The 13,418-nt window shown below is 42.0% G+C and overlaps 1 protein-coding gene across 3 annotated transcripts in view; it reads right to left on the bottom strand.

The window, feature by feature from the left end:
- The window catches only part of strn (striatin, calmodulin binding protein), an 85,116-nt gene that overhangs the window by 12,382 nt on the left and 59,316 nt on the right, over positions 1 to 13,418 (bottom strand). For all 3 annotated transcript variants that reach the window (XM_047044317.1, XM_047044318.1, XM_047044319.1), the window contains 4 exons: positions 9,203 to 9,287; positions 6,645 to 6,815; positions 6,181 to 6,316; positions 3,199 to 3,361 (listed from right to left, as the gene is read on the bottom strand). In XM_047044317.1, the coding sequence (XP_046900273.1) occupies positions 3,199 to 3,361; positions 6,181 to 6,316; positions 6,645 to 6,815; positions 9,203 to 9,287 (555 nt within the window). The remainder of the gene's footprint in view (positions 1 to 3,198; positions 3,362 to 6,180; positions 6,317 to 6,644; positions 6,816 to 9,202; positions 9,288 to 13,418) is intronic.

Raw genomic sequence — 13,418 nt, 5'->3', positions numbered from 1 at the left:
CGAATATCATTCATTCACGTCTTACTAAAACAGCGGCCACGCGAAAGGGGAATAAGGAAACTGTTTCCTCTACTAAAAAATACAATGTGGGTCACGTGAAAAAAGGATCCAAAGACTCGTAGAAAGACAGAGTCGGGAAATGAATGAATCGTTTGTTTCCTCTAGCTACAGAGCCTATGCAGGTCACGTGAAAAAAGGATCCAAAGACTCGTAGAAAGACCGAGTCGGGAAAGGAACTAATCGTTTGTTTCCTTTAACTACAGAGCCTATACAGGTCACATGAAAAATTATCCAAAGACTCGTAGAAAGACCGAGTCAGGAAAGGAACGAATCGTTCGTTTCCTCTAGCTATAGAGCCTATGCAGGTCACGCGAAAAATGATCCAAAGACTCATAGAAAGACCGAGTCGGGAAATGAACGAATCATTCGTTTCCTCTAGCTACAGAGCCTATGCAGGTCACGTGAAAAATTATCCAAAGACTCGTAGAAAGACCGAGGCGGGAAATGAACGAATCACTCGTTGAGAGGACTCCTTACTCCCGAGTCCTTATAAGGATTCGTTCAAAATGAACGAATCATTCACGAAGGACACATCACTAGAAAGTAGGCCTATGGGCTACGTGCGCACTACATTAGACTACCATCCGCGACAAAATAAATGGAGACAAAATAAAACATTTGCACGCTCGCATGAGGTGGGATTCGATCGCACAAAAATACAAGCACAAGAAAATCCGTTGATTTACACCACAAGCTATACCAGCTCTGAAAAATCTAATGAACGGTTACGGATTTGTTAACTACGTTGGCCTTCAGGTAACATTTTGATTTGGCTTCTTCTGCATCAACTGGTTCCCATAGACACAACCCGAATGTAGGCTACTAATCACGTTGGGGTTGTTTGGAGGCAATAGCGACATCAGACGCAGCTTTTCTTGCGTGCCGGTACGCTAGATTCGAAAAAATTATCTAGACAGCATCAACTGATGCCTCAGTAAAACAGATTTTTTTTTAAAACAGAAACACAAGTAATTGTGTTACCCTGGCTTCAGAAAGGCACTAAAAGAACGCGTGTGCCAGAGCCAGACACGTCAACAGAGGTCCAAGTCCAACCAGAAACATCGGGTAGGCTACAAATCATCAGCTTCAAACTTGTTTAAATAAATACATACATTTATGTATGGCTGCGGGAACTAGGGGCACGAGAATTTAAAATGATATGACTTTAAAATCTACCACCGCGGAATAGCCCTGCAGTAGCAGACTGGCCATCGGGATCACCGGGAGAAGAATAACGATGGAAAACGAGGATACGAAACGTAAGGGTGGGGCTGAAAAATAAAGAGAAAAAAACACATCACTTTCACTAGACAAGGTTTTACCAATTAAAAAACTGCCATTTTTATTTTAGCCTACACATTTCTCAAAAAACTGTTTTTGCGCCCAAATAAAAGCCCAAAACGTTGGCCTTTAAGTATCGTATTCGGGAGGAACTAGCATCACATCAAACACAGACTATGCATGAATTAGCAGGCAGCTGTGGTGGCGTAGCTATACGGGGGCCGGTTCTGGTGGGCTGGTCTGGATTAAAGTCCAGGGCTTATTTTTACTCCCAGTCCATCCCTGCCGCCCCGCAACATTAAGCCACCCCCCTGATAAAATATGTTCCCGAGGCTATGCATTAAGTTGTTAATGAATAGGCCAACAATAAATTGTTGTTGTACCAGCAATCCAAGTTTTGTTTTTCACTGTAGAAATCTCAAATTTCATAATGATTTGCCAATGCAAGAGAGCACTGGCACCTTTTTTTCTCCACTTCAAGCACTGCATACCCCTAGGTTTCAAGTAAGCTCCCGAGCTTGGTTTTAAGGGGTGTACACCCCTTCATTAGCTCTAGCCCTCAATCAAAAAGAGTATTGGGACACCACTTACCCTCACGTGAACGCACAAAACTAAGGGCTAGGGGTAAGGAGTAAGGCTAAGCCAGAGTATTGGGATTTGGCCTAAGATATACTGTGCAGTGATCAGTTCACATCAAAGCATATGGTGAAAGGACTGTCAAGCCTAAGGAGCCTTTGATTGTTGTTAAAAACCCCAACAACTACAATAACCTAAGGCCAAATCCCAATACACAATGGTAGGTTTTTATACAGAAATGGTCCATGGCGATTAATGAGATTATCAGTATCTTTACAGAGGATCAATGGATAACATAGACTGGAACTCGGTGAAGACCGTTTTTGAGGTTGTGACTGATACTGGACAAACTACTTCCTGCAGGTGCACTCAAAAAGAATGATTCTGAAAACAAAATTGACCTATGTGGTGTTTACATATACACAACTCTGTACTGTTTATAGATCTTCACCCCAACTTAAATCACTTTAAAAGGATAAACAATGACAACATTTGTGACAAATAAATACATAAACACCATCATAGGGTTTTGATAGAATCCCAGAGTAATTAACCAATCATTTTATCTTAAAAAATGTTTGCTTAACACCCCGCAAATGGAACGCAACTGCATTAAACATTCCTCTTTAGCCATGAACCTGTGAAGTGTTCTCTGAACCACTGACTGTGTGGGAACTTCTTCTCTCATTGGCGGAGGTAAACAAAAGGTGTTGCTAGGTGACGCCTGTGAAGGGGGTTTCTTTTCTTTGCATGGAGGGGTCAGCCAGGTTTCCAGCTGGGGACATTATAAAGACAGCTCAGGTATCATAGAAATGACACGCTCTGCCTGAGGTTGTTATTCAGAGGAGGTTGTCAGCCTGTATGCGTGTTTGTCTGTAATACTGGAGGTAAAAGTGTTCTTTTAATATGTTGTCTCCACTGCACAGTCTGGAAATGTGTTCTTTTTTCCTCATTATGTCCTAGTGTCCTACTTTTGTACACACTAGAAACCTCTGCTGTCAGATGTCTCCCCCATGGTATTTTCCTCAGACAAGTTTCCAAAGGAAGCAAATGGACATGAACGCAAAACCCCCTGAAAAATGTCCACTAGGTTCACAAAGGCTGTTTAATCCTTGGTCTTACTGTTAATGCTGAGTTTATGGATGTACCATTTCTCTATTCCAAACTCCACCTCAGAATGAGGGACTGTTCAATACGCTTCACCATTGTCCTCAATCATGGATCCAAAAGGTCTGAGTACGATCATTAGTTGGTTAGTCCCCCACTTATAACCCCCCTTACCCCAGTCTACGTTGTTGTCGGCACTCCTGGACTCTGGTGAGCCATCCAGCTCGTCCGGACTGGCCAGGAAGTCAAAGCCCTTCAGGGCCTCCTCCGTGTCGGGATCGTCACTGAGGTCAGAGGACGTGGAGGAGGGAGAGGGGGAGGTGTTCTTCCTCACCATCTGTTGAGGACCAGCAGTTGGCAGATAACTGAAGCAAGTCCCCAAATTGAAGAATTAAACTCCCAAACGTCTTTAGTAAATCAGAAATAACCATGAGAAATGTGATTAATACACTTGGGACAAGGTATAGTTCAAACATTCAACACAAATATAAGACCATTGGCTATGGATGCAGTTTTTTTATATATACAGTGCCCTCCAAAAGTATTGGAACAGTGAGGCCAATTCCTTTATTTTTGCTGTAGACTGAAAACATTTGGGCTTGACATCAAACGATGAATGTGAAACCAGAGATCAACGTTTCAGCTTTTATTTCCAGGTATTTACATCAGGATCTGATGCACAAATTAGAAAATATCACCTTTTTGTTCGAACCCACCCATTTGTCACGTGAGCAAAAGTATTGGAACATGAAACTGACAGGTGTGTTTTGTTGCCCAGGTGTGTCCTATTACATACATTATTCAATCAATAAATACCACTGAATGTCTACACTCAGGTTCAGATTGGGTAAGATAGGTTTTGTCTATGCAGACTGTATTCAGAGGTGAAAACAACATGAAAACCAGAGCGCTGTCTTTGGGTGAAAAACAAGCAATTTTGAGTCTTAGAGAAGATGGAAAATCAATCAGAGCCATTGCAGAAACATTGGCCATAGCCAGTACAACCATTTGGAATGTCCTGAAGAAGAAGAAAACTACTGGTGTACTAAGTAACAGACGTCGAACAGGTAGACCAAGGAAAACATCAGCAGTTGATGACAGAAACATTGTGAGAGCTGTAAAGAAAGACCCTAAAACAACTGTTAGTGAGATCAGCAACAACCTCCAGATGGCAGGAGTGAAGGTATCACTATCTACTGTTCGCAGAAGACTTCATGAACAAAAGTACAAGGGCTACACCAGAAGATGCAAACCACTCATTAGCAAGAAGAATAGGAAGGCCAGGCTGGAATTTGCCAAAAAGTACAGAGATGAACCTCAAAAATTCTGGGACAAAGTTTTATGGACTGATGAGACAAAGATTAACTTTTACCAAAGTGATGGAAAGGCTAAAGTTTGGAGAAAGAAAGGAACTGCTCATGATCCCAAACACACAAGCTCATCTGTGAAACACGGTGGAGGTAATGTCATGGCTTGGGCTTGCATGGCTTCTTCTGGGACGGGCTCATTAATCTTCATTGAGGATGTAACACATGATGGCAGCAGCAAAATGAACTCGGAAGTCTACAGAAACATTTTGTCTGCCAATTTAAGGAAAGATGCAACCAAACTGATTGGCAGAGCCTTCATCATGCAGCAAGATAACGACCCAAAACACACTGCCAAAACAACAAAGGAGTTCATCAGGGGCAAGAAATGGAAGGTATTAGACTGGCCAAGTCAATCTCCAGACTTAAACCCTATAGAGCATGCATTTTACCTGCTTAAGAGGAGACTGAAGGGAGGAACCCCACAAAACAAACAACAACTGAAAGAGGCTGCAGTGAAAGCCTGGGAAAGCATCAAAAAGGAAGAATGCAAAAGTTTGGTGACGTCAATGGGTCACAGACTTGCTGCAGTTATTGAAAGCAAAGGATTTGCAACTAAATATTAAGTCTTATTCACTTAAATATGTTTTAAGTATATCTGTTCCAATACTTTTGATCACATGACAAATGGGTGGATTCAAACAAAATGTGATATTTTCTTAGTTGTGCATCAGATCCTGATGTAAATACCTGGAAATAAAAGCTGAAACGTTGATCTCTGGTCTCACGTTCATTATTTGATGTCAAGCCCAAATGTTTTCAGTCTACAGCAAAAATAAAGGAATTCGCCTCACTGTTCCAATACTTTTGGAGGGCACTGTATATGTATATTTTTTTTTATAAATTCAAGAATTCACTTCCTAAACTTCTTTAGTAGATCAGAAAGGACCCTTAAAATGTTGATTAAACACTTGGGTCTGTGTTTAGATCATTGAATATATTTAACACAAATATAAAGCCCATGGTTTTTTAAATGTTTGCCGAGTTTTTTTTTTTTAGAACCCCATCAAACTCTGGCTTGTGAAGAGGTCTGTCATTAACCACAGATCAATGAACGATAATAAAGATTACAGGTATTTATTACTATATTACTTTTATACTGTTTTGAATGTTCTGAATATAATAAACAATGTTTGATCTATACCCTGCTATGTTAGCTCATTAGAACATGACCTTGGTCATGTTAAGAAGAGAAATATGCCTATGTATGAATTATGTTGCTTGTATCACGGAAACTGTCATTATGCTGTTTGCTAAAGCTTGCTTATGCCTGCACAGCCATAAGTTAGTTCTTTGTTACAAGGAAATGTCTGTGACACTAGAGAGTAGGTCAAAGGTCAAAATGTTACCAAAGTGTATAATGCCATGCAACTTTGAACAAGGAAAATAGGAGGAACGTCAAGGCCATTCTTAGGAGCTCTATCTAAAGACTAAACAAATGCTATCTAGAACCATGAATGCTGTCTCTTCTTTCTGTGCTTGTGAAGCTTTGTTGACTGTCACCCCCCTCCCATACTGTGATACTATTTAACTGCCCTTCATCCTGTATTCATTGTCCTTGCCCAACTCATTGTCTTCTGAGATGCTCAACTTGAGTGTATCAGACACCCGCACCTTACAGATCTGTAATAAATACTTAGATTTAGTCTTGAACTTGTATGTGGCAATTGACTTCATTGTCTTGGTACTATCATAGCAATAGGGTAGACGAGAGACTTCTTCATTTGTCATCAGGCAGGCCCTCATTCTTGAAGTTTCTTGTATGTGTAGATGTGTTTGGTAGGCTTACCGTGGCCAAATCCATGATGGTTTTGTCTCTTCCTTCGCTGTCATCTTCGTCATCCTCGTCGCAGAACTCTGCAGCGGCGCTTTCAATAAACTTGAAAGCCTCCAGTACCGTGGCTGAGTCCGACATGTCAGGTTTACTGTGGCAAGGAAGTGAGAGGGAGGGAGTGAAAGGACAAAATAAAGAAGACGTTTAGTGGGGGAGATACCTACAAGGACACAGCACTCTTTCTTCATTTACTTGCTACTGTAAATCCCCCCCTAGATATGTCAGTAGCTGCACAGACTGAAGCTACTAGCCATGATCTTAATCCCAAATTTGAGCTTCCAATTCTGTCAAGGCCTCACATGTGCACACCCTGGGCTGTCATTGATTATCAGGCTGTGCTTTTAACTTCATACAAACCATCACCCAACATTAGCAATATAAATTCAACCAAGACACCGTTGCGTTAGCTGTGAACCTACCTGACCATATCGCTGTCCTTTAGGGAAGACGGTTCAGTGCCGTTGACCATGGGCTCGGTCTTCTGGTCTAATGACCTGTCTCCAGGGTCCCCAGCCAGACCTAGCAGCGCCCTCACCCTCTGGGATTTCACGTCCAAAATAGTGTCCGTGTAGCCCACCTCCTGGAGATACCTGAGATGGAGAGGGAAACATGCCTTACATGTCTGATGTTTACATGTTTGAAATGATCGAAAAGGATAGGTGTTGTGGATATGATAGTTAATTAACTGGTTTCCCATTTCATTGCCCTTTGTGATTTTAATCCTTTAAGCCACTTAAGTCATAAATACAGTCCATGTCATCATGACAGTGATGTGACGGGAGTGGATTGGGTCACTGAGGAAGCCTGTTGGTGTGTCATATGCTCTTATGGTGAATAGGCTTCCAAGCCAACAATTAAGGTCAACAGTTCAAGTAAATTGCATTTGAAAAGTATGTTTTCTATAGATTGGTAGCATTTCTATGTAATTTATATCTTAAAAGTGTCAGCGTGCAAAAATTATAATTTTACATTTCAAGGGAATATACCAATAAACATACCCATCTTTGTTAGTAAACATTTAAAATGGTATACTACATTGAAAAATGGGTGTGAAAAACAATAACAAATACACTTCTTATCCATTTGGGTTGGACAATACAAATATAAACACATATGGAAAAATGCACACAAAAAAACGTTTTGATTTACTCTTGAATTCACTTCCAAAACTATCCCCAATTTAAAACACATTGTAAGCCCCCTAAACACACCACATACAGTACCTCACTCGGCAGTGAAGCTGAGGCTAAGTTGACAACCGTTATCCTTCGAGAAGCCGCTTAATTCTGCTGCGAGTTAAAATAGCATCTTGTACACATTTTGACAGAGAAATTAAGGAAGAAGGAGAGAGAGGAGGAAACGGTTCCCCTTGGTCTCTAGCTGTACCAGCCTCGCCAGTCACAGAAAGGCTGAGTGCCCCGACACAATCCTTCATTCATGGGCACTTGCACCATCCCTGTCTCTGACACTGTGTCCCTCCGCCCCGCCCCTCCCCCCCCGCCCCTCCCCTCCCCCCCCCGACACACACAACATGCCGCCTGACACACATGTTCACCAACACTCACTGGCATTCAGTCAAATTCAATATAACTTTCACTGTTATTTTGTGCCTGGCTGGCCTCGCTGCTGACTGGTGCAAACACAAACTTGTGTAAAGTTTGGATGAAAGAAAGTGAAAGTCAGAAGACACTGCTTAGTATGTGCCTGACATTCCATGCAGGCTTTTGTTAAAAAATAAAAAAACATGTTTCACAATATTCTTTGAAAAAGTAAAATTGTATAGTCTCTGTGTATATATATGTGTATATCTCCCTCTGTTTCAGTCTGCCTCACTCTTTTTCTCTATTTCAATGTGTACCTCTGTTCCTATGTCTGGTTCAGTGAGTTCATGGGGGGGGACCTTGTTCCTTGTGTAGTTCAGTGGCTGCCTTTAGCTGTCGCTCACGTCACTGCTACTCCCCCACACACACACACACAACAAAATATAGAATCAATATCAGTAAGAAGATGGCTCACGCACTCTCATATACTTCCTGCACTAGCATGACAAAGACTGTTCAACTGTGTGTGTGGGCTGGGGAGATAAGATCCGGGGGAGGGGGGGGGGTTAGGGTTATGGTTAGGCATATCGGCTGGCCTACGCTCTGACATGACGGAATCACTGACCACCCTGTGGACAGCACATGTGACCGTGTGGAGTGAATACTGGTACTGTATGTGTGCGTGTGTGTGCATCATGGTCTTTTGAAAGTCTCCCACAGCGTGTGTGGGGGGTCATGGGAAGGATCTTCCATAACAGTCTGCGTGTGTGTGCTAGTGTACCTTAACGTGTGTACTGCTTCCTCTGCTTTCATTAAGGAACATGGGTAGATCACAGGGCTTGCGCGATGGTACACACACACTGTACACACACACACACTGTACACACACATGCCCAATTCATATAAAAGCATTAAGAAGATTGTCTCTGCTTTGACTGCTTATTGTTTTAAGAGACTCACAGCTGATTATGCCATCACCACACACACATAAATTGCCGTTTCCATGACTTCCTACAACCTAGAACCCATTGTTCCAACATTGTTTTGCGGTTCTGCGCGTGTTGAGTCACCACAGACAAAGAGCTTTGTGACAACATGATCGATATGGAATTACCTTGAGGCTGTCCAGGCATCCTTCTGACTTGTTACGGGGATGCCTCATATTATGTGTGTGTCTCATGTGTCTGCATGTGTGTGTGTCTCGTGAATGTCTGTCTTATGTGTCTGTGTGTGTTTCATGTGTCTGTGTCTCGAGTGTCTGCGTGTGTATGTCGTGTGTCTGCGTGTGTCTTGTGTCTGTGTCTAAACATGAGCTTCCCTTGAGAGTCTGCTAAATGAGGTAGTCCATGAGAGGTCAATGTGATATTTTGTGGTGCAAAGCATGAGCTGGCGGTATGGTTGATGGACTGTGTGTTTATGCGTGTGTGCACACTCACTGTCTGAGTAGCTGTCGTCCCTGTTTCCAGTTAAGCTGATGACTGCTGTTGGGGGGGCTAGGGACTTCGTTCTCATTCCCGTCATCTGTGTAAAAAAATACATTAAAGAGAAAGAGAGAGTGAGAGGATGAAGTCCAGAATATGACCGCACAATCTTAGCATCACATCCACCTAGGTTAGAATAGGTTATAAGGTGCACTTAGCACAGTGTATTATTTATTGTTATCTGTATATTTAGGAAGTTTTAGTATTTAGGGTTAGTATAGTGTATTATTTATTGATATCTGTATATTTAGGAAGTTTTACTTATTTAAGCTTAGCATAGATGTAAATCAGTGGCAGCTGCTGGTCTTTCAAATGGGGGAAGCTCATTTTCGGCCTATATCATATACATTTTCCATTTATTTTGCCAGTTTACTGGCTAGTTCACCCCTTTGACACTAGCCTAGCCTAGGCTACTGTATGAATGAATGAACGAACGATGTAACTAAACAATGTTAAACTTGAAGGGAATGTGGGAATTAAGTGAACCTGAAACAAGTAATGTGGTGTATAATTGTATGAAATGTATGATAAAAATGAACAACTTCGCCAAGAAAATACAAAGAAACAGGTGGTCGCAGTTTTTCTTTCAACGAGTTGCAAAATCCGCGATTGGACTGAGCTTGAATAGTTTCTGTGACTTTTTATCGTACAAAATCGCTGTAAATCAAAAGGAGATGCAGTCTTTCGACAAACCCTCCAATCATCATGCGGATACCCAGCGTCCAGGCCACCCCACTCCTCCATTCACCCTCAGAGACGCTGAGCGTCCGGGGCGGGACATAATCGCAGCATTTTTCCAATGATCGTATAGTTTCGAAGCAATAAAAAAAATAATAAAAGCAGCCCCATCAATGTTCCCTCTAAGCTGCTGCTAGCACTCGCTCCGCACTAGATTTTTCAGACCGCGCACAAAATAAAATCTGTATCTTTTTTTTATAAACCTATAAAATTAATTTTTTTTATTATAAAATTATTTTATAAAACCAATAAAAGTTCAGTTGATCGGCAACATGCGGCAAAGCCCACTTCATACATTTCAATGTCACTGTAGACTACACGCAAGCTTTTAACAAAACAACGACCATGGCGCTCTGCTCATCTTTGACTGGCAACAAAAATCAGAGACGTTACCTTTACAGGCCAAGGGCGTAGGTTTGAATAGGGTCCATAGGGACTAGTCACAACCAAAGTTTTGGAAAGATACAATTGTCCCCACCAATATTTTGTTAATTTTCGCAAAAAATATTTTGCACATTATATTTGCAAAACTCATTTGTATTTTTATATTTACTATATTCGTTGCCCAGAGAAGTGAAAAATACATTTCCAAGTTAACCAATGCGCCCTCGAGCTGCGAGACAAGACAATGTCATTCAATTGGCTGAAGTGGCTGGCAGGGTCAGAAACACTTCGTGAATCGTGACTTACTGGCAGAAAGAGAGCTGGCAGTACACCAGGAGATAATAAAGCCTCATATTAGTATTTCGTTTGGTCTCAGCATTGATATTTATGACCCTTGTGTGCTTTATAGATAGGAAAATGTCACCCAAAAAGAAGAGAGATATCAGAAGTTTTTTCACCACCCAGAGAGTAAGTAGCTATCAAGAAGCTCGTTGTAAGTTAGCTAGTAGGAAAACTACACACACAGTGCAAACCTGCTAGCCTTACACCGACACCCATTCTACAATGGAAACATGTTTTGAAAATTGTTAGTGTAGTAGAGCATGTAATTTTTGCTTGTATTAAATACATCCTTAGCGCCTGCAATCTTTCGACCAGTGTGTTAGCAGCAGCTTGTCTTGGTGAAGCCAGAAGGATAAAGCTAACCTTACCACATAATAGGACCATGCTAGTTTATATTTACATTTAGTCATTTAGCAGACTCTCTTATCCAGAGCGATTTACACTAACTACAGGGACATTCCCCCCGAGGCAAGTAGGGTGAAGTGCCTTGCCCAAGGACACGTCATTTGGCACAGCCGGGAATTGAACTGGGCAACCCTCTGATTACTAGCCTGATTCCCTAACCGCTCAGCCACCTGACTCACTAGTTTAGCCTAGTACCAGCAGGCTAACAACTCAAAAGTGATATTAACTGGTAATAAGTAGGCCTATATGATCCCTTGGATAGTAATATGCCTATTCCTGTAATCTCGACCAATGTCAGCAGTCAACTAAGCATGGTTACTGTCTGTATTAAATTGATGAATTACTGTGCAGGAAAACAGCACCCTGAAGATCCAGATGTAGAGCAGGTTGGTGATGAATCAGCATCAGGGGTTAAGGTGAGACATTGAATTGTCCATTTTGGTAAATATTGCATTAAATTGCAGTTTTATAAGGGACGTTTAGACAATGTTACCAATGACTGTTATCATTCACACTTATACTTGTAGATGGTAAAAAGGTGCTATAAATTGGGATGCCCAAATGTATGCATCATATATGATTTCATTGCTCAGTAGTCCAATACAGATGATGTAACTCCTAGGCCTAGTGCAGCTCTATAAAATCTGAACCAATGACCTACCCTACATATAAAAATTATAATTTCTGAACAAACAAGTGTCCCTACCAAAGCTGACACCAAACCTACACCCTTGTAACAGGCGCCTAGCCTGGCTGCCAGCCCAGCCAGGTGGTTACAGCTGGCGACGTCGGATTGATTTAAGGACCCTGGTGATACTCCGGACGCGGCGTATGGTCTGGTTCTGAGGCTGACTGTCAAACTGCTCTATGTTCTCCTTAAAAAGGGAAGTTCATTACACCACCCCCCCTGTGCTTATGTGCCACTAGATCTGTCTGCTGGGGGCGTGAGTTGCCTAAGCACTCCTGTCCTGCATTTTGTTTTCTGCAGCTTGGGGGAAGCCTAGAGGTGGGAGGAGCTGCGCGTCACAGCGCTATTGCGGAGGCATTCACAACGGACAGACGTGCGCAGCTCAGGTTCTGCGCTGGAACGGGCGAAGGCGTGTGTCTGCCGTACTGGACAATAGTGACTGCACACCTCGCCTACGGTATTCCGTGGGGGGCTGACTGTATGGACTGCCTGGTTCATTGTTTTTAATACTGGTCGGTAAGGACAGACCGACCAGTACCAATTTGTATTTGTTCATGCTGCAGGCTGTTGGGGAGGGCAAGGGACTGTTACGTGGGAGCAGGGATCACCATGGACGGCTATTGCCCGGCCTAAGACTGCTCTCCTCTTTGTGGTGTCTTTGCTGTGACTTTGTGGTGACTCTGCTGTGGCTTTGCTGTGGGTCCTTAGTACCTTGCTGTGGGGTGATATTGTTCTGTGGGGGGCTCTCCGGTTAGGGCATAGCTGGCCAAAAAGGGGGGTCCATGCCTAGCACCTAGTGGGGTCCCAGATACAGCTGTTCTGTGCCACAGTCCTGCCTTTTTGTAAAAGAAACTTTAGTATAAACTAGGGGTGGGCGATATGGCCAAAATCTTCCATCACGGTATGAGTAATTTTATATCACGGTTACGGTATATATCACGGTATAGTAATTGTTCTGTAAATTCAATTAAGAAATGGTACAAAATAACCATACCGTACTTCATCACACTCAATTATTTATTACAAACAAAAACAACTGCCTCACATGAGACAACACTTGAGTTAAAAACAAAAGACTCAAACTGTACTGTAGCTACAAAATCCAACTTATCGATTAAAGATTTTCTGGACTGCGTGATCTTTCTAGCTATCTGTCTACCTGGACACAATAATTTGCGTTCGGGGGTTAATAAAGTACCTATCTATATTATCGACTATGGAATCTTTATCATATGGCTTCAAATTTTACAATGAGGAGGCTAACAAGTAACACTAGCAGGAAGTAGCATTACTACGAGTGTTATGCTAGGTTGCTAAGTAACGGAAGCTAGCTAGCTTTTTTAATGAATGCTCATTAGGTATTTGTAGCCTACTTATCATTTTGATAATAGGCTAATATAGCTAATATAGACACTTAGAGCATGTGTTGCCTTCATTATAAGGCTTATATTAGGCTTTTAATCTGTTTGCGGCTCCAGACCGAATCGTTTTTTGTCCAATTTGGCTCTTTCAACATTTTGGGTTGCCGACCCCTGTCCTAGATCAAGAATGCTAGCAACGCAACCAGTGTAATTTTACAACAAGAATTTTACAGCGCGAGACATAAAACTTGAA

This window comes from Hypomesus transpacificus, chromosome 21 (assembly GCF_021917145.1).
Source record: "Hypomesus transpacificus isolate Combined female chromosome 21, fHypTra1, whole genome shotgun sequence".
NCBI classification, from domain to species: domain Eukaryota; kingdom Metazoa; phylum Chordata; class Actinopteri; order Osmeriformes; family Osmeridae; genus Hypomesus; species Hypomesus transpacificus.
This window is presented reverse-complemented; position numbering and strand designations above follow the sequence as displayed.